Source organism: Dermochelys coriacea, chromosome 2 (assembly GCF_009764565.3).
Source record: "Dermochelys coriacea isolate rDerCor1 chromosome 2, rDerCor1.pri.v4, whole genome shotgun sequence".
Lineage (NCBI taxonomy): Eukaryota > Metazoa > Chordata > Testudines > Dermochelyidae > Dermochelys > Dermochelys coriacea.
Window position 1 is genome coordinate 258,007,548 of NC_050069.1, and position 22,408 is coordinate 258,029,955.

Below are 22,408 nucleotides of genomic sequence, written 5' to 3' on the forward strand. Positions count from 1 at the left end.
TAAAGCCACACCAGACCAGAAGCATGAAAAAGTGGGTTCTAGACCTGGTTCTGCTGGATACTTTGTATCTAGGGTTAGGTATTTGACCAGTCCAAAAATAGTCAAATATTTTAAAGCACTAACTTATTAAAACAGTAACAAAAAAGGTTAAGATTTTATGGTCTCCAATAGGCTTAAATATGTACTGATGTCTAATTACAAAAAAAAGTTATTTACTGGTAACTTAATTTATTTTAACTCAAAAATTTGAAACTATAAAATTAAGTTCTAAAAAATGAAAGAAAAATTATTATTTTTTTGGCAATGTTAGGTAAGCATTTAAGTGTGAGCATTATTAAAGACTGATCAGTTACAAAAGAAAAATTGAATAGCAATAAAACAAATACCTAGAAACTACTAAAGAAAACTGTCATTAGGTAGGTGTCAAGCAACTCTTCAAGCAGATTAATGGCTGCGCATCTTTTCTCTGTGTGGGGGCAGGAGGTTTAATGACGGTGAACCCTCCTCTTCTTTCCCCAATCCCTTCTGTGTTAATTTCTGTGTGTTTGTCTAGTCAGTTTAGATTGTAAGCTCTTTGGGGCAGTGACCATGTTTATTAACTTGTTTAATGCGCTTTGTAAACCACCGTGTACGTGGATGGCCTCGAATACAAATAAAGATATACATACATATGTTTGTTCTGGAAGATTCCAGTCAATCAAGATGCTCAACTTTCAGTTAGTCCACCGTTTCCCTAACAGATGGCATTAGCATGTAGTGTAGTGAGTGATCAAGACATTTAAGTAGGCTTGCTAACAGATGGCATCATGACGCAATCCAAAAGGTAGGTTGAGTACTTCAGGGCTTTCTTGCTGGAATATTTTACACTATTTGACTGTTGTCAAGTAATAGGCAGTCAATTGACCAGTCACAGTTAATAGTATTTGACCAGTCAACTGATTGACTGGCTTGCCAATCCTATTCCTATGTGATACTGGTTGTATTAGCCTTTCTCTGTGCTTCAGTTTTCCCACCTATAAAATTGTGATGATTAATTACCTCACTGGTATGTAATGAAACATGATTCATTACAGTATATTTAAAAAAGTACTTTGAGATCATTGAATGCTAAGTGCTATACAAATGTCAAATACTAGAATAATATATTTTCAAACTCAGAAAGAGGCTATTCTAATTGAGGTTTAGCCTTGTATGAGGTTAGAAAGTTGATATTTGGTTTCCTAAAAACCCAGCCTTCCCCTCTGAACCTACAGTTTGTGTCCATAAATAACTGCATGCACAATGTTGTCCTCTCAGTTATTCTAGATGTCTCATTGTCTCACTCATATAGTTAGATATCTAAATGAGAACAATTGCAGGTGCAAAACTGCACCTGTTTACTAACTGAACATGTAAAACTCCAGGTGCAAAAAGGAGACTAGATTAAAACCAGGCACCTAAAGTCATAATTTCTAAATTATCCTTAAGACTTATTTTTTTAGGTGGAAAAAGTATATTTTTCTAATCACAAATCAAAAATGCCTAAGTGTATTTAGCTTAATGGATCTTTACAAATTTGTTGTTTGAGTTAAGGTCCAGACAGAAAAGCTTTAGGGATAGATTTTCAAAGACGCAAATGGGAGTCAGGTGCCTAACTCCCATTTATGCTTGGAAAATCTTGTTTTTATTCTTAGTTTTGCTCCAATTCATTTAAATAGGAGCAGGACTGAACCCCAAAAGAAAATCATTTCAGAGAATTATGAATGATGGAAATATATAGGCAAGCTTAATTACAACTTCTATACAGTTAGTAAGTTGAAATCTTAAAGAATTTTAGCCAAGCTGGCATTTCTTCCAACATCCCTCCTTAATGAGCATTAATTCCATTATACCTTATTTTTTTTTAAAAGGCATCAGCCTACCTTCAGATTCTAGAAGTACAATTCATACCACTTAGACATCTAGCTACTTGCTTGCAAAATGCAAATCACATAATTAGATATCTAAGTGCTTTCAGTTATGGACACAAAGGAGGAAAAGTAGTCTTGTGGTTATAGAGCATTAGATGGGAACTCTGGCGGTCTAGATTCAATTTCCAACTCTGCTACAGATTTCCTTGAACAAATTGCAATCTCTCTGTGCCTTACCTCCTTGTCAGTAAAATATTTAGACTCTAAGCTCTGTGGGGCAGTTACTTTAAAAAAAATTTGTTCAGAACCTGGCACAGCAGGGTCCTTGTCCATGACTGGAGATCCTAGGCACTACAGCAACATAAATAAATAAATGATTTCTCTAACAGACAGGCTGTTGTGAAGAGAAATTCATTACTGATTTTAAGGTATTTACCAATATTACAATGTTATGGGCCATGTGAGTTCCTAGACAGAATTTTTGTCCACAATTAATTGTAAAATCAGAGACCACTTCTCAAAAATCAGATCTGAAACATTTTAAATGAAGCAATTCAACAAATTAGGAGTGTGGATGGGCTTTTTTTCTCCCCCAAAACACTTTTATTTGTGCTGTTTTCATTTTCCCCCATAATACTCAAACCAAGGCCAGGAAGCTTTCGTATTAATATTCCATGTCCTCAGTTGCTTCACTATTTATCATTGGTGCACTTGTCAAGGGAATGTTTCCTTTTGAGAGGACAGCCTTGTAAATAGCATATGTCACTCCTGTTGGTTTAAATGCTTTTAAATAAATCATTTCTGCACTCTAATTGCTTCCTACTGTTTTTCAGAAGACAGTCCTTGCATCTATCTGTTCTCTTAATCTCTGTCACCTCCTTTACACCTGTTCAGGCTTTTCTAACAGCTCCAGTGAATTCCCAAGACAGATGGCTGGGAATCAAAAATTAAAGCTCAGCTAATTTCTGAGGGCAAGCCTAATAGTCTGTCACTGTGAGATCACACACTGCTAGATGGGGAAGAGCTCAGCCATCTTATCAATTTGCAGTTTTCCCCACATAAACATTTTCAGATATGTTGTCAGCTCCCTCAAATCCACCCTCTCTCTTTCAAACACATCTTGTTACCACACACAACCAACTCCACATGGGGAGAGGAAGAATATGAGGCAATTTCTAGAACCATGTGGCACCTCCTGATCTGCCAAACACTGATACACAGAGTCAGATACTTCCTTAGATGACATCTCTGCAATCCCTGTGAGTTTCATAGTGGTTGGCACCTGTGAAACGGGGAGAGAAGCTGATTCAGAAAGTCTGATTTCACATCTGGACATAGCTTACAGTTCAAGAATGTTCTCACATGTAAGTTATTGTCAGTACAGTAACAAGCTTGATTTCCAAAGTGTGGCTTAACTTTAAAAAAAAACAAAGATTTTTTCAAAAAATATCTGCAGGAAAACGGACCAATTAGTTCCCTGGCAATCTCATTGGAACTGAGCACTGTTGTCAAGAGAAGGAGGAGGTATTCTTTATTATTATTTCAAATTTGAATACAATATTAGAGTGCCAGAAGTATGCAGTGTGATTGCTGAGAGAATACAGACAACCACTTATTTGGGGAGTTTACAGTCTGGGGACTCAAATCTAGAATATGCTGAGCACACTGAATTTCCATTGAAACTAGTGGGAGTTGAGAGTCCTTGGCATCTCTTGGGAACACTTAACTCCAGCAGGAGCCTAATTTACTTTACACATGGCACGATGTAAGAAGAGATAAAATTAGTCAAAGGGGGAAGTTTTCACAAGAGAAGGCTCCAAAATTGCATGTTTTCTCAATCTATGTATCATGTTAGTTTTCCTCTTTTTTTTTTTTTAAACTTAGAATTTCTAAGGTTGATATGGGAAACATAAGCCTCCCATGTAGAAAATCACCTACTCTTAGGCAAAGTCTCTAAAATTTTGAGTTATGGTTAAGATTCTAGAGTACTGGATATGCCAGTTCTGAGGGTGAATTTGTTCAGCACTGAATGGTCCCAAAATGTGTCTGCCACCTATATAATCAGGTACATTATATGTAATATTTTGTTACATTCAAATAAAGCTCACGGAACACTCTGTTTTTGCCTGGCAAATATGAGAATACTGTTTCTACACTTCTGCCAAAAAATGCATCTCAAAAGAAGTCACAATGCAGAACAAACAAGGATGGAATATTGACTTTATTGTATCTTTTGACCCCCACTTTTGCTTTCTCTAGTGCAAACCACCTGCAAGGCTGACACTGTGGCCACTCCATTGGTGAAATTCACCCGTGCGGTGGGCCAGCTCAAGGCCTATGTACTACATAGGCACAGTTGCCAAGTTTTGTGCCACTCCCTGTGTGATATATCTCACCAGTGAGGTCACTTATTTCCTCCTCAGGCTGCCCATTAACAGCAGGATAGGTGTGGGGGAGGCAGAAACCTATCTATCCCTCCCCACAGGAGGGGGTGGACACCAACGGGGTGATGGTAGAGCCTAGAGAACATGCTATTGAGGGATTCAGGGACTAACTGTGGAGGAAGAGGTCTAGGGGCTTGTTCAAAGAGAGGGCAGAGGAAATGACAAGAGAGCCTGAGGCACCCAGGGATTGGCAGTGGCAGATCTGGATACAGGGTGAGGCCTGGAGTAGGCTCCACTATTCTGCCCCCAGCCCTATTGCTGCAGCCTGCTCCCTTTTGTTCACATCCTCATACCTGGTCACTGCCAACTGTCCTTGGTCCCCTGGTGCACCACAGCCTGTCCCTGCCCCTGCCTCCATCCTAACCTTGCCCCCTTCCTGTACTCCCTCCCCTGGCTTTTATCTGTACCTCTCAGCCAGGGAGTCACTTGTGCAGCCCGCTGATTCCTCTTTCTCTTCCATGCCACCAGTTTTATGCTGACTGGGAACCAGCAAGGTGAACGCTGAGAGCAGTGGAGCGGTGCTCTGTATTTTTCTTACACAATGACTTGATGACATTCTGAATTCAAACCCATTGAGCCTTTGCTTTTGCTCTTGATAAACATGTTGTTGAAAACCCAGATTGTAACCTCACCTTTTTCTGAGCTCCAACTGCAGTGAGCATCTCCATGGATGACGTTTGAAGGGCTGAGGAAGCACTGAGCTGGCCGTGGTCAGCACTGATGACCTGAAAAAACGCCACCCTTCACCAGATGACAAAGGGAGTAAGACTTCAGTCTTCTAATGCTTTGATGACCTTACACAGTTCAGAACAGAAAGCAATTTGATTACTTGGTTATAATAAAGGCTTTTTGGTTGAATTGGGCTAATTTCGGCCTATTCATGGCTTTGATCAAAGTCAAAGGTGCACTTTTGTCAGCAGAAGCTGATGGGTTCATCTCAAGTTCAGCAGTGTCTACTGTCTGCAGTCCCATTTTCATTTGAAGAGAGGCAGGAAGTTCTGGTACAGCCACCTTCCTTCAACCAAGAAAAGATCCAGATTGCAGTCCATAAGCTGAAGTCAGGGATGGCACCAGGGATTTATAACATCACTTCTGAGTTGCTGAAGATAGGTAAAAGTATCATTGCACTGTGGCTGCACAGGCTCTGCCAGACCACTTAGTGCACTACTATCACCCACAATTACATTATTAAGGTGTTGTTCGCTTCTTTCAAAAAGGCCGATAAGGCAGACAATAGAGGTGTTAGGCTGTTGTCAGTCCCAGGAAAGTCTTCACTTCTGTGTTAACACTTCGAATCAGTAATGAACTTTGTGGGATATGCTGGGATAACTCAGTGCAGCTGTGGATCTGGTTGTTCCACTGTCAACCAGATCTTTAGTTTGAAACAGCTTTGTGAAAAGATGACTGAATTTAATAAGCCAGGCACAACACTTGTTATAAAATTCCGCCTGACCTCTGATTCAGTGCATTGAGAAAGTTTGTGGGATCTGATGAGGCGATTCAGTGTACCTGGAGAGATAATGTCATTGAAAAAAGAGCTCTATAATGGAATGGAAAGTTGCGTCTGAGTCAATGGCAAATACATGGCATGGTTTCCTATCTCCCCAGGAGTTTGGCAAGGCTAGATTCTGTCACCATCATTGTTCAATATCAGCATTAATTGGTTAATGGATAAGGTTGAGGAGGCAGCCGTTGGTGATGTTGAGCTTAACACCATTCTGCTTCAAGATCTTGAATAAGCTGATGAAACTGTCTTGTTGGCTCAGTCTGGTGAACAGCTGAACCTGATGGCCGATCTAGTTGGGTAAGAAGTAGTACACAATGGTCTGGTGCTTAATCCAGATAAAACTCAGTCCCTGGTCATTACCATCAAGCAACTTCTAGATTACAACCAGATCAGTATTAACCCGTCTGGGCTGGACATCAAGCAGGTGGCAACCATCAACTTTATGGGCAGTGACACAGACAGTACTTCAGCAGCCTCTATGGGGATGTTGCAACATCAAGCTTACTACAAAGCTGCAAATCTATAGAATGGCAGTTATACCAACTCTATTACTCAGAAGGTAACTATGAGCACTGATGAAAGCAGAAGAACATCGTACTGATGTTTTCGATTCTTGTTATCTCCATCAGCTGCTCCATATCAAGTGGCAGGACAAGATCAGAAATGAGGATATTTAAAGCCAAACCCAGCAATTGCATCCATCAGCATGTTTGGTTTTGGTGGCTTTCTTGGTATGGATATATTATTAGAATTGAAAATCAGCAAATTCCACAATGTTTGCCGCCACATGGCTGGTGATCATGTGGGTGCCAAAATCTTCGGTGGTGTGTTAAGATTGCCAGTTATGGACATAAACTGAATATCCAGCCAGACCACCTTAATGACCTAGCTAGAGATCTAGGTGGTTCTCAAACTGCAAAGAGACCATGTCTTTTGGGATTTGCCATGATGATGATGATGATTATGATGATATTACAGAAGCTGCATTGGTGATGAATGGTTGATGAACTTCTGGAGATGGATGAAGATTATGTGCCTGTGCTGATATAATAAGCTGACACAGATACCATTGACTATGTTGATTTGTTGAGTGCATTGCAGATGTTTACAGAAGCTGAAACAGTGACTATTCCTTTTTTTTTGAGCATTCCCAGAGATAGATTAGGGCAATTATGAATTTTTTCCAAAAAGTGTCTGGTGAAAGGTTCTCAAGGGTACTGTTCTGTTCCCTCCTTGTACAATGTGTGCATTGGGGTATGGTTAGTGATGAAGTTACTGATTGCAGTTCCCTAAGTATTTGAATGATACCAGTCTCTAGACTGTCATTTTTTTTGTGAACCTGCTAGTGGAATGGAATGGCATATTCAGTGTCAATAAAACTTGGAGTATGGATTAGAGCTAGCTGGCTGAAACTCAAACTAGGTAAGGCTGAGATAATGTTACTATATTGGAGAAAACAACTGAAAGGAACATCAAGCACTACAAAAACATACATGGTTGATGGAGTATACCTGCTCCAGTAAAAATTCACAGCATTGGGTTTTGTTGTATCTTCAGCTGTTTCTGGATGCCTACATACAGACCTGGGCAAACACCCTCAAAAAAAAAACATTTACAAACATTTATTTGAATTCCACACAGTTCCTAGCTTTTGCCATGTTCATGCTCCTTTATTAATCTGCTATGTTTGAACAAGAATATTTTGATAAATTAGATGTACTCAAGTCAGCAGGGCCTGATGTAATATATCCTAGACTACTTAAGGAACTATCTGATATTATCTTTGATAACTCATGGAGGATGGGTGAGCTCCCAGAGGACTGGAGTAGGACAAATATAATACTTAACTTCTATACCTGGAAAGATGCTGGAACAATTATTAAACAATCAATTTGTAAAAGCCTAGAGGATAAAAGAGTTATAAGTAATAGCAAACATGGATTTGTCGAAAACAAGTCATGCCAAACCAATCTAATTTCTTTCTTTTGATAGGGTTACTGGCCGAGTGGATGTCATATATCTTGATTTCATTAAGGCTTTTGACACAGTCCCACATGACATTCCTATAAGAATACTAGGAAAATGTGGTCAAGATGCAATAATTATATGGTGGATGCACATCTGGTTAAAGAGTAGTTATCAATGGTTTGCTGTCAGACTGGGAGGATATATCCAGTGGGGTCCTGCAGGAGTTTGTCCTGTGTCCAGTTTTAATGACTTGCATAATACAGTGGAACATATGGGTAATTGCGCATTAACACTGTTTCTAACTGGTGCAAATGAAAATGATATTCACACTTATTCAAGCTTCAGACCTTTTACAATCTCTGAATATAATTCTAGTTGAGAACAACTGTGAGTTTAAACTGGCCATCATCCTGCATTATCTGCACACAGAAATCCATGTTCACTGTAAATTGACTGCATTAGATTCGTCTTTAGTAGAACACTTGCAAACGAGGTAGGTATATCCAGTATTTAAGTAGACTCCTGGAAAGTTCCTTCCCATCAGTCATAGGTTTTACTGAGCGTGCTTTTTGGCCATTTCCCCCAACAAATCTGTTGCTATGCTGTTAACATGGTCTTATTGTATTCCAATGTGTTTTAAAACCCTTTTTAATTTTTTGGTTTGTTAAATTGGCACATGCCTTTGAGATGTGTTGAGGACCACTATCAGAGATCATCCTTCAGGATTCTATATCTGGCAAAAATAGCCTCCAGTATGTGGATTACTGTGGAATTTTTGGTGTCCAGGCTCTGATATCCAGAATCTAGATCCACAATTACTAATCCACAATTATGAGATATTCATTGCTCTTCCATGGGCACAAATCAGTGTCAAAGGTCTGTCACAGCGCTGAATAAGTACCTCAAAAACATTCCTCAAATATTTGCTTAAATAATGAATGAGACATGATTTACATCCCCTTTTCGTTCTTATATTTAGATTCTAGTGAGCTAATTTCCTAGCAGAAATGTTTGTAGAAATAGAATTTTAAGTGAATATCAGTGAATATTTGCTGAAAGAAAATTCTGAACTGGTTGTGTAAGTATTGGAAAATTGATTGTAAGAGTTACATTAGTACAACTAGAAAACACAGATGATACCATGTGACTGACATCTCCAATGAAAAATCAGCCAGCACAGCTTGAAATTTGAATATTAACAATAAACTGCTCATGAACAATTGGGAAATCAAGAATTAAGTGATTAATTCTGAATAATAAATACAACTGAGAAAGTCAGACAAATGGCTCATCTGTTTCTTTGGAACAGTTAATTCATCCTTTCAGTCCCCGATTCAGTTCAGTGGCAGTAAATTTGGTTCTCAAAGGACAGAAGAAATTAAAATTAAAAGGAAAAAATTGCATAGGAAAATCAGAGCATGTCACTCTGCCAATTCAGAGTCATACAGTGAGGGTAAACGATATAGGTTGGAGAGGAGAATCTGTTAAAGCCTTCAAAAAAACAGTGCAGGACTGTCATAAACATCATTGGAAAATGAGTTGGGGATCAGAAAGAGGTAAGAGGACAAGCTGCCAACTGTGAACTCTATAGACAAGTGACTTCCTTGGGTCAGTTAAATAATTTGAGTGTCTCAAGTAAGAGGCAATTTTTGGTTAACTAAATGGATTTGCAAAAGCAAAACTTAAAATATATTTTAAGAAACCAAAATGTCTAGATCACCAGAAAGATTTGAGAGTAAATGTTCAGTGTGACATACTGTTATATGTACAAACCCCATTATTCAAAGGGAGATCTGTACATAAACTTTCTAGGTCAGATGCTGACTTTGGATTCACAAGTAACTCTTATTAAATGAGAGGTTTACACATGGAGGAGAGAATTTTAGCTTGGGTTCTCAGTTTTACTCCCTTGGCATTAATTAAATGATATATTTATAACAACTGTGAAACTCACTTGAAACTGTTTATAATGAAGCTGCATTAAAGCTCCAAATTGTTCCAATGTATTCAATGTGCAAATTGAAATTCTTCTTACTAAGAACCTCTGTTTATAGTAGTGGTAATACTCAGTACTCATGTGGTACTTCCTATTTTCCAAAGCACTTTACCAATATTGACTTCTGTAATTGAACCTCTGAAGGCCCATGAAGTACTATAGGTAATTCCTGTTATCCCCATTCCGCAGATGGTGAAACCAAGGCAGAAATGTTATTTGAGTTGGCCAAATTCACAGATGGGAGTCATTCTCAGGATTATAACTCAGGAGTTGGTGGTCAAACCAATCTTGTGGTCAAACCATTAAACCATGCCTTGCTCTGTCATTGAAGCTATTCTGTGAAAAATAAATGCATTCTCTTTAAGAGGTTTTTCAGAATATATAGGAGGAAGAGAGAGAGAGGTATAATTTAATGAACTTGATGAAATTTATTAAAGCTCTGGGGAAGCCCTGATCGAGCAATGCTCATAAGCACCTTCATAACATTAACCATGTGAGTAGCCCAATGAAGTGCTTTCTTGGATTGGAGTCAAAGAAATTATAGCGATCCCTAGACACAAGGTTCTGGTGTAAAATGGAAAAACAGCATTTGTTAAAAGTAAATAAATGTCATGTGTGTAGAGCTTCATCAGCCTTAGACTCAAATATGTCAAGCTAGTAAAAGCACCAAGGAGATAATTGCGACAATTAACCCATTTTTGATACAATCTAATTAAAAATTCCTGCTCATCTGTAAAAAATAGAAGCCTTGGCCCAGTGTATTTAGTCTTTAGTGAATTCACCAGCCATGTTCATAACCTGCCAGATATGGGCTCAAAGCCCACATCCAAGCACTCTGGTACTTTGGAATCTACATGGGTTGCAGCTGGTCCTTATCTGTACCAGCACCCAAAGACCCTGAACTTGGCGGGAAGAAAGGGTAAAAATCTGGATCTATCAGTCTTGTAGTCTGGGCTTGCCTTTATTCGGCCTTGCTATCTAGTTTTAAGGATTTCCCTGTCAGGAAAACTAAGAATGGCAAATTTCCATATCTGAAGGCATGAGGGAATCAGATTCTTTTGTAAGACTTTGTACTGGAGAAGTCACTTTCAGTCCTAAAAAACTTTTCATGCCTTCATCTCCTGGACTCCTTCACTTGTAAATACTTGGAAGATGGTACTGGACATGTTGTTATGTACCTCTGGCAGCCTCCCTAGGAAACCATGCCAGGGGATAGCTTCTCTAATCTGCTGAAAGCCTAGTGGGCTGAGGTCATGTGCCGCACAGTCAGAGGTAACCAGACCTGGTGCGAGCCTGGAGTGTGGAATGAGATATGAAATGCTAAGAGACAGAGTGAGTTCTTATGACTGAAAATGAAGTGTGACTTAAATTAGCACAGTAACACCTCTGCGTAATGATACAAAGCTGCTTTTCATTTTGGCACCCTGGTTGCCAGAGGATGCTCAATGACATACCAAGTCTTGCATTTTACATCTAGGTTCATGTAAGATTGTTTCTTACCCTCAGAACGATGTCTGTCGTTTTACAAATGCAAGTACTGGCCGACTTAACAGGACAGAGAAGGAACTTGGTTAACATTAACAGACAAAGGTCATTTTATTTATGCCAATAAGGTAGAAAGGAAAATGTAGTTATATGTTTGCTATTATGCTACACTGAGATTTCTCCATGGCAAATGAATTCACATAAGTACTTGTGCTGATTGTTTCGCATTGAAAGGAGCAGTTAGTCATAACAGCTTGTAAACATTTTAACTCATCACCATGAATTTGAAAGTCATCTAACTTCATCTATATTCTTGCATGGTGCATAACCAATACAAGGAACATAATATTTCAAAAGTGATACTTACATCTACAATTAGGAAGTCAAGCCAACACCAGGCATTGGTGAAATATTTCTTGAAGCCATAAGCCACCCATTTCAGAAGCATCTCCAGGACAAAGATGTAAGTGAAAATTTTGTCAGCATATTCCAACATGGTTTTAATGTTTTTTCTCTCTTCAAGGTAAATATCTTCAAATGCCTGGAAGTACAAAGCATTGCTTTACAACTGCTCTATAGTACTGCGGTGGAAAATGTTCATATTATAGTGCAAGTCCACAGTATTGTTTGATTTGATGTCATTTATACCAGAAGCCATAGTAAATGTATATTTTGTATTTTAAAATGTAATGAGTAACTATCTGTTTTCCTGAGGGCAATTCTTCTTCATGAAGATGAACTTAAAACTGTATCTTGGTAGTCAAGCAAAAATATTAGGATTTACATAATGGAGATGTCTTTTCTGGATAACCCGACTGTTAAATAGAAGGAAAACCTAGGCATGAAGGCTGTATTCATTTTCCTTTATTTTTATACAGCAAATTGATTTTGGGGGAGATTTTCAAAAGCATTGATGCAGCAACAGGAGTTGTGCTTCTAAATCCCTTATGCACTTTTGAAAATCTTTGTAACTGAGTGACTGCCTCCCATGCATGTCCTTGGGGCCTGAGGTGCCCTGCCTTGGTTTCCTCCTTCTTCAAGGGGCTTCTCAAATAAACTCCACACAGGCTTTTTGAGTATTAATAGCTTGTTAGGGGGTTAATTTATTACAAAACATTCCAAAACCATTTTCCAGATTTCCCCAGTACAGTCCAAACAATATATTCAATCTGATCAAGTCTGAAGAGTTTTTACACCAGTATTATCAATGCACTATCGTATGGCCCCTTCACTCTAGAAGACCATGTTTTTTAAGGAATAGAGCATAGAGCAGGGGACAGGTAATTACAGTGATTTCTCATTTTATTCCTTACCCTATCACTGACTGGCTATGTGACCTTGGCTAAGCTAGTTAACCCTTATTTCTAGTTTACACATCTGTACATTGGGGATAATAATACTTCTTTCCCAGGCATGTTGATTGGTTTAGTTAACATTTGTAAAATGTTTTGAGATCCAAGGAAAAAGCGCTATGCTGCACAGAGCTAGTGCAAACTATTACTACCCCATTCAACATCTATTGAAGATATGAAATAATAGGCATGGCAAAAATAAAATAAACACATAGGGTTTTGCTCATAATTTAACTTTTTTTCCCGAGAAAATATTTTTAAATTAACCAGATATTTAGCAGTAGGACACTGATATTTTATATTCTAAATTTACAATACTCTCTTGTGTTTGAACTGGTTTAGTGACAGAGAGTTTTTAGCATGTTGTTTCTAAATAACAAAATAAAGACCCCATCCTGCAAAGACATCTGCGTATGCTTAACTTTACATCTGCGAGGAGTCTCGTTGACTTCAGTAGTGTTCCTCACGTGAGTAAAGTCACCCATGTGCAGAGGTGCTTGTAGGATCAGGGCCTAAATGAACAATTGCAAATGTGCTGATCTTTTTTTACCTGAATGTGGACTGTGGGGAACACAAAAGGGAAAGAAAGAAAAGGAGTACTTGTGGCACCTTAGACACTAACAAATTTATTTGAGCATAAGCTTTCATGAGCTACAGCTCACTTCATCGGATGCAAAAAGGGAAAGAAAAATTGGGGATGAATGAATGGTACAATGATCAATTCCAAACCCAGTCCATGTATACAGAGCCTGTATCATTGTTCCAGATACAGTAGCAAACTGGTTCATCAGCCCAATACACATAAGCCAAAAGTCGAATGCTAGCATTCTGAACAGCCAAAGATTCTCACCCTACTTTGCATAAAAGATAATTTGAGTATGGGGTGAAACCTCTGTGGCAGAGGATCCCAAAGTAGAACTCAGGGCAATAATCATCCAGCCAGGATTGATTGAGTTTGGTAACATCACATGTATGGAAGCAATAAAGGTGTGGTTCTTAATCCTTTCCATATGGTAATCCCATGTTACAACAGAAAAAAATATTTTCAGATCTCTCCCTTTCCCTGCCAGCATAAGAGAAAGGGACGGTGGGCCCGACCTTCCTGGACCTGCTTCTGAACCCCATGCTCTAAGGAACATTTGTGTCACACATTAAGAAAGAGATTCATGTCCCTTTGAGCTAGTGAAAGGCAGCAAAGGGCAATCTCCCAACATTCCTTCAGAATGCAACAGTCCAGTCTTCAAGAAACCGACACGTGACGAAGACAATTTTCACAACTACTGCTCCATCTCTGAGCTCCCCTAACTCATGTGGTGTTTGGCTGCCATTGGACTACTCATGGAGTAAAGTACTACTGCATGGGAGGAAGAGTGGAAGGGTCTGGCCTTAAGTTTTTAGTGAATATCTTTGTAAAATGTTGAGACAAGACAATGAATTTATCAATGGATAAGACAAGTTTTATTCCCAAACTAACCATCTTTAGGGAAATAAGCAGCAAGGGCTGAGTTTTCCTGAAGTGGAATGTAACTAGCCCATCATCTCCTTCCTTTAGATACACATACACTTTAAACCTAATGAGAGATTATGCTAAATTTACCAGTGTGCCGCTGCTCAGCAGGATCATGAATATGATGAAAGTTTCAAACCAGTTGTGTTCAACTATTCTGTAGCAGGTTTTCCTCAGCCTCCACCAAATTTTGCCTGCAAATGTTGTGGTGTCCACTGAACAGCAAGGGAAGAATCTGACACAGACTGAAAGGGGGAAAAAAAAGAAACAGTCAAGAATATTTAATGCCCAGAGACCACCATGTGTATTTCTCAGACCTGGGAATATTAGAAAGCTTCGAGACATTGCAAACTCTTTCCTCTTTCTTTTTTCTGTCATCCTCTTCTCTGTTTCTCCTTATCTACTCCTGCTTCTACCCCAGTACCAAAGAATGATCAAAACCACTTAAAGATGCCAGTTCTTTCTGGAGCTTCCTTCCACTAGTTTTTAATCGTGTCGGGAGTACTGGTAATGCTTTACCAGTGCTACCAGGCCTATCATGCTATGTTGTTTAGTCACAAACAGTGTAGCAGGATCGATCTAATGATTCTTGGTGGTGTATTACCAGTACTCTCAATACCATTCTCAGCTTTGGTGATGGCAGATTCCTGGCATGAAGGTACCACAGAAGTTATTAATTAAAAAAAAGACAATTTGATCAAAGGGAGGTGAGGGTAGGTTGTTCCGAAGTACAAAGGTTTCAGGCCTCAGACAGAAAGTGTGGCCCAGTGGTTAGGGTACCAACCTAGAACTCAGGAGAGCTGAGTTCAAATGTGCTCTACCACAGGTTTTCTGTGTGACTTTGGGCAAGTCACTTCGGCCTAGCCTACCCTAAATAATTAGGTTGGCATAACTATGTCACTCAGGGGTCTGAAAAATCCACACCTCTGAACAGCATAGTTAAACCCACCTATGTCCCTGTATAGACTGACAGGTTTCAGAGTAGCAGCCGTGTTAGTCTGTATTCGCAAAAAGAAAAGGAGTACTTGTGGCACCTTAGAGACTAACAAATTTATTTGAGCATAAGCTTTCATGAGCTACAGCATGCATCCGATAAAGTGAGCTGTAGCTCATGAAAGCTTATGCTCAAATAAATTGGTTAGTCTCTAAGGTGCCACAAGTACTCTTTTTCTTTGTATAGACTGAAGAATTCTTCTGTCAACCTAGCTACCACCTCTCAAGAAGGTGGATTACCTGCTGTGACGAGAGAACCCTCCTTTCAAATATAGACAAGTCCTTTGACTCGCGGTGCCTCAGTTTCCTATCTGTGAAGGGGGGATAATAGTACTTCCCTACCTCATAGTGGTGTTGTGAGCATAAATACATTCAAGATTGTGAAGCACTCTGATACTACAGAAAAGAAGGTCCATATAAGTACCTAAAATAGATACAAAGTGTAACAGGTTTGGCAATTTCCTGCAATATCCTGGACAAACCTTACTGAATGGTAAGAGTATAGCAGTAGGAATATACACTGGCCACCTGACCAGGATAATGACAGTGATTGTGAAATACTAAGCGATCTAAAGGAGGTTAGAGAGGCTACAAGACCAGAAAACTCAGTAATAATATGTGACTTCAACTATCCTCTATTGAGTGGGTAAATGTCACCTCAAGGCATGACACAGAGATAACATTTCTAGACACCATAAACGACTGCTTCTTGGAGCAGCTAGTCCTGGAACCCACAAGGGGAAAAGCAATGCTTGATTTAGTCCTAAGCGGAGCTGAACTGCTCTGTAATAGTGACCATAATGTAATGAAATTTAGCATCCTTGTAGAGGGGGAAATACCAAAAAAACCTCCATCACAGTGACATTTAACTTTAAAAATGGGAACTACACAAGAATGAGGATGCTAGTTAGAAGATAAAAATAGCAGTCGCAAGGGTAAAATGCCTGCAAGCAGCAGGGAGGCCACTTAAAAACAACATAATAGAGATTCAGACTAAATATATACCCAAATCAAAAAAGACAGTTGGAGAACCAAAAGAATACCACCATGACTAACCAGCTAAGTAGTGGAGGCTGTTAGAGGCAAAAAGGCATTCTTTAAATTTGGAAGTCAAATCCTAATCAAGAAAATAGGAAGGAGTACAAACTCTGGCAAGTAAAATGTAGAAGTATAATATGGCAGGCCAAGAAAAAATGTGAGAAGCAACTAGCTAAAGATGAAAAAACTATCAATAAGAATTTTTTAAGTACATCAGAAGCAGGAAGCCTGCCAAACAGGCAGTGGGACCACTATACGACAGCGGTGTTCTAGGAGCACTCAAGAAAGACAAGACCAAGACCAATGCAGAGAAGCTAAATGAATTCTTTGCATCAGTCTTCACTGCAGAGGATATGGGAGAGATACCCACATCACAGCTATTCTCTTGGGCTGACAAATCTGAAGTACTGTCCCAAATTGATGTGTCAGGAGAAGAGGTTTTAGAACAAATGGGTAAGTTAAACAGTAGTAAGTAACCAGGATGAGATGGTATTTACCAGGAGTTCTGAAGGGACTAAGAAATGAAATTACAGAACTGTAGTAACCTGTCACTGAAATCAGTCTCTGTACCAGATGACTGAAAGGTAGCTAATGTAACATCGAGTTTTAAACAGGACTCCAGAGGAGATTTTGACAATTACAGGCTGGTGAGTCTATTGTAACAGGCAAACTGATATAAATGATTGTAAAGAATAGAATCATTGTACACAAAGAAAAGCACAATTTGTTGGGCAAGAGCCAACACAGCTTTTGTAAAGGGAAGTCATGCCTCACCAATCTATGATAATTCTTTGAGGGAGTCAACAAGCATGTGGATAAGGGTGATCCAGTCAATATACTGTACTTAGATTTTCAGAATGTCTTTGATAAAGTCCCTCCCCAAAGGCTCTTATTGAAACTAAGGTCTGGTCTACAATACCAACCTATATCGGTATAACTGCATTGCTCAGGGGTGTGAAAAATCCATATTCCTGAGGAACGTACTTATCCCAGCCTAACACCCCATGTAGACAGCGCTATTTTGGTGGGAGAGCTTTTCTCACTGACATAGCTACTGCCTCTCAGGAAGATGGATTAACTAAAATGATGGGAGAGCTGTCTCCCCTCAGTTTAGAGCGTCTTCATTAAAGCACTACAGTGGTGCAGCAGCGCCGATGCAGCGTTGTAAGTGTAAACATGCCCTAAGTAGCCATGGGATAAGAGGGAAGGATGGATCTCTTGAATCTCTCTCTTCTCATGGATCAGTATCTGGTTGAAAGATAGGAAACAACAAGTAGGAATAAATGGTCAGTTTTCATCAGTGGTGGGCAACCTGCGGACTGTCAGGGTAAACCGCTGGCGGGTCGCCAGTTTGTTTACATTTGCACGGCCGCCCGCAGCTCCCAGTGGCCGTGGTTCACTGTTCCCGGCCAATGGGAGCTGCAGGGAGCAGCTGGGTGACAGGGCAACAAAATGGCAGATGAAATTCAATGTTGATAAATGCTAAGTAATGCACATTGTAAAACATAATCTCAGCTATACGTGTAAAATGATGGGGTCTAAATTAGCTGTTACTACCCAAGAAACAGATCATGGAGTCACCGAGGATAGTTTTCTGAAAACATCTGCTCAATGCACAGCAGCAATCAAAAAGCCTAACAGTATGTTAGAACTATCAGGAAAGGGAGAGAAAATTAGACAGAAAATATCTTAATACCACTATATAAATCCATGGTGCATCCACACCTGGAATACTGTGTAGAGTTCTGGTCACCCCACCTCAAAAAGGATATAGTGGAACTTGAAAAGTTTCAGAGAAGAGCAACAAGGATGGTGTAACAGGGCTGCTCACCGTGCCCTGCTGGGTTCAGCCTCCTGGTCCCGCTCCCCAATGAGTCAGGACCACTTCAAGCTGGTGCAACATCCGTGCTCTTTATTCCTGTGTCTGGTCCCCACCATCAAGCTCCAACTATTTACTGATTATTTACAGATTTGGCCTAGCACAGGCCTCAGTGGCAACAAGCCTCCTGGCTCCTTCTGAGCCTACTCTCCCCTCCTGGTCTCCACCCCTCCCCCCCGGACTCACTTCCGCCCAAGCTTTTTGCCCCGGTTAACAAGGCTGGCAGGTGTGGCCAGTTTCCAGGCCAGTCCTAGCTAGTGGCCCAGCCCCAACCCATTTCCCCCAATTGGACCTGGAGTGGCAGGAGCTTATTAGGGCTTCCCCTGGAGTGCCCTGCCACAGATGGTCAATGGTATGGAATGGCTTCCATACTAGGAGAAATGAAAAAGATTAGGGCTGTTCATCTTAGAATAGAGATGACTGAGAGGGGATATGACAGAGGTCTATAAAATCATGAATGGTGTGGAAAAAGTGAATAGAGAAGTGTATTTACCTTTTCGCACAATACAAAAACCAGGGGTCACCCAATGAAATTAATAGGCAGCAAGTTAAATACAAACAAGAGGAAGTACTTTTTCACACAATGGACAACTAACCTGTGGAACTCATTGCTATGGGATGTAGTGATGGCCAAAAGTATAACTGAGCTCAAAAAAGAAGTGGGTAAGCTGAGGTAGTATAGATCTATCAATTGCTATTAGTCAAGATTGTCAGGGATTCAACCTCATCATTGGAACATCCCTAAACCTCTGACTACTAGAAGCCAAAAGTGTAAACCAGAGGTGGATCACTCCAACATTGCCCGGTTCTATACACTTCTCCTCAAGCACTGTTAGAGACAGAATACTGGGCAAGATGGACCATGATCTGACCCAGTATGCAAATGCAAATGCCCCTACTCCAATTAAGCAAGAACTCAATCTTTTAACCTTTGCAAGATCTTTTGTCTGTAGATCACCTGTTACATGGGGATAGATCAAAGACCTCAAAACTGTATAAAGAAGTAACTCACGGATTTGTGAGTGTTCATGTTCTGAGCAAAAGGAGTGATGAACTATTAAGCACAGGAAAACCCCTGGGTGGGATATGAAGGACTATTCACTGGCCAGAGCCCTTTTTGGAGTCAAGGGGGTGATTTCTGGTGTAGGTTCTTTCATTGTTTTAAACATGTTTTCTCTGTAATACTTTTATCTCAAGAATAAATGTGCTTGCTTAGAAAGTGCTAAAAGTGTGGTTGCTTAACTGTGGGCAACTACACTGTTTACCGTCTCTGAGAAAATAAGTAAAGCCGGCAGGTTTATGCAGTCTGACTTTGCTAGGGAATTCACAGTGTAGGCAGGAGGCTTTGCAGCCTGGAAATAATCCAGTGAAGAGGAAGAGAGACGTGTTTTCCAAGAGAGTCAATGGCTGGGGAGCCATAAACCTAAGAATGGGTGTCCTTGGTGGACCACACAAGGGGGAATACAGGTACAGTTGTCCTAAACTGAGACACACACAACTATCCCCATCCTTCAATACATTGGCTTTTCCTAACATTCTTGACAACCGTCCACTATGCCAGAAAGACTGGTGTAAATGGGAATGGACAACCCCATCTCCCTGGTTTAAAAGCTTGTTTCTTGCATCTTCAGGTTTGCCTTCAGTAGGAATTCATGACTATGAGGAGCTGACCATAATTTACCTTGTCTATGATGATCTGCCACCATTATGTCAACTAATTAGACTACTTAACATACAATAAGATTTCCTAGAGGAGACATGCCCTAGAAATTACTGTGGTTCTGAAAAGCAAGATACAGACCCCAATTTTGCTCCCAATATTGAAGACAAAGGGACTTTTGCTACTAAGTTCAATGGAAGCATGATCAGTCCCTAAGGTAATAAAATATCATATGCCAAATCCTTCAGTAGCTAAAAGATGGTGCAGGTTACTAACTTACATCTGAAGTGTAAAAGAAATGGTCAAACAAGACAATTCAGGCTATCTTGCAATGTTCTGGAATGCTGTGTTATTGCATATAGAAATGATAGTCATCAAGAGATGGGAAGGAAAGGATGTCCTTGGAAAGGGGGTTTCGTCAGCCATAAAAGGGACCTGCCAAGGGCATGTCAATGTGGAAAGTTCCACTAAGGTAATCCTGAAGTGGGCAGCTGTGACGTGATTGCAGTAGCCTCTTGACCATTTCAGCTTAAATTCCTCCCACCTCCAAATGTCTCCAGCAAACAGAGCTCTGCACAAGCACAGCCCAGACTATTCCTTGTATAGTTTCATTCTGGTACTTGATCAATTCCAGGTCCAATTTTAAGAACATTAAATTAATAAAATATTTTAAAAGAATTTAGTGTTGGTAAAAGATGCCAGTTTGATGGTAAAGGAGACTGAAGTCCTCTACCTCTTTACAGATCATGTACAGCTTGAACGAGGGAAGGTTCCACCCCATCAAACATTTCATTCCTAAAGCCTTGTCTTGGGGCAAAAGGCTAGTTCAGTCTCCACAGCCATTCCATTCTTCTGGCTGACACTGCTAAAAGAGTGATCAGTGATGGCAATTTGTGTCATGTGAATATCTGTCCATTAGGAACACAAGGAACAAGATTAAGGGAAACATTTGCAAAAATGCCTTAATGCTGTAGAAGCCTATGTCTCAGTTTCAAAAGTGATTTAGGCACTTAGTTCTAGAGTCACAAAGAGACTTAGGGACCTGACACTTTAGGCACTTAAATCCCAGATTTAGGCACCATTAGTATTCATAAAACTCCTACTCAGCTGCCACCTAACCCCGTAGACAGCTAAATAAAGTTTTTGCAGTAGAAATTCCTTAGGCACCTACGTTTCTTTCTCTGGGCATATACCCTGCTGCCTCATTGGTTTCCCATACAGTAGTTTAAGCATGGAGTGGCAAAGGAGAGAGGGCCAAATCCATTGCTAGTGTAAGACAGTGCCTGTTAAATCAATAAAGTTGCACTGATTTGTATAGTGGTGAATTTGGCCCAAGAACAATGGCTGTGTTTTCAATTCATATCAGAACAGTCCATGTAATTTCTGACTAAAAGAGGGACCTTTTCACCTGGGAACATTTCCAAATGCATCAGTCTAACAATGTCATTTACTTTTTTGTCTGCTTTTCATAACTACTGAGTTATTCCCTTCTCTCACTGTGGTCTCCTGTATTGAAATCATAAATTACATAATGCTAAATTTGTGACCTGACAATAGCTTTCCTGTGAGTAGAGTGTGAGCAGAGTGCATGTGTCCTATACAGCAGACTTCACTGCAGGTACAGGTAGAAGGCAGTGCTAGATTGTAAGAGAGAAAGCTCTTACTCAAATGTCTGCAATAATGACAAATGAATTATGGAAAAAGCAATAGCAAATTTCCAATGCAGCTGGTGTAAATATTCTTGTTTGCATTCAAGTTTTCCAATCTGCAAATCTCCTGTTAAGATAACTAGAAACTATAGAGCTATCAGACCCAGTCTCACTATCTTTGTACATTCTGATGCAAGTATCTTCATTACAGTGAGCTATATTATATTAATATATTACCTTACAGGCTAAAACACAAGCATGTCGTCACACTAAAAACTTGATTTGTAATCACACTATGGCTTTCTGTAGACCCTTTGTTAAAAATCCACAGTTATTTAATACCTAGAAATACATTTAAATACAAATACAACAGTCAAAACTGCATCAGTTGGACTGGAATGCTGATTATCTGTTGTAAATAGAGAAAACAGATTAATTTTTTACATGGCACAGAATAATTTGCACTTGAGTAATATTTGGTAGACTATATTTGGTCTATTGATATATTTACATTAAAGCCATTTTGTAGTTACCTTTTGGCATAAGGTCCTAATTACACTCACTTTTCAACACAATAAAAGTTTACTATATTTGAACAATACATTTGGGCTGCTGTAGAACATGTAAGGATGTACCAGCATTTATGTAATTCACTGATTCATAGATTCCAAGGCCAGAAGGGATCATTGTCATAATCTAATGTGACCTTGAGTACAACACAGGCCATAGAACCCCCCAAAAATATAAACTCCTACAGTCATATACTTAGAACTCTGCAATAACATATTTTTTCCAAGCAGGTTTGCTATGGGCCAGATTATGGCCAGACCTGTGCAGAAGAGGAGATGAGATGCAAGGCACTCCCAATTGTCTGCAGAGACCCACTGTGTCCTCCCTCCCATGCATGTGGACAGGACTGGGTGGAGTTGTTGCTCCATAAATGCACTGGCTAGCACAGCTTTACTGGCAAATCCGGGGCCGTAGGCCGTACCACATAGTGGCTGGCACAGGGTAATTTCCCTTCCACCCCCAAACCCAGAA

At 39.8% G+C, this 22,408-nt stretch overlaps 1 protein-coding gene across 5 annotated transcripts in view; it reads right to left on the reverse strand.

Moving 5' to 3' along the window:
* Nucleotides 1-22,408, reverse strand: part of LOC119850826 (sodium channel protein type 5 subunit alpha-like) — a 320,846-nt gene that overhangs the window by 47,378 nt on the left and 251,060 nt on the right. For all 5 annotated transcript variants that reach the window (XM_043509706.1, XM_043509704.1, XM_043509702.1 and 2 more), the window contains 2 exons: nucleotides 14,239-14,393; nucleotides 11,657-11,830 (listed from right to left, as the gene is read on the reverse strand). In XM_043509706.1, coding sequence (XP_043365641.1) covers nucleotides 11,657-11,830; nucleotides 14,239-14,393 — 329 coding nt within the window. The remainder of the gene's footprint in view (nucleotides 1-11,656; nucleotides 11,831-14,238; nucleotides 14,394-22,408) is intronic.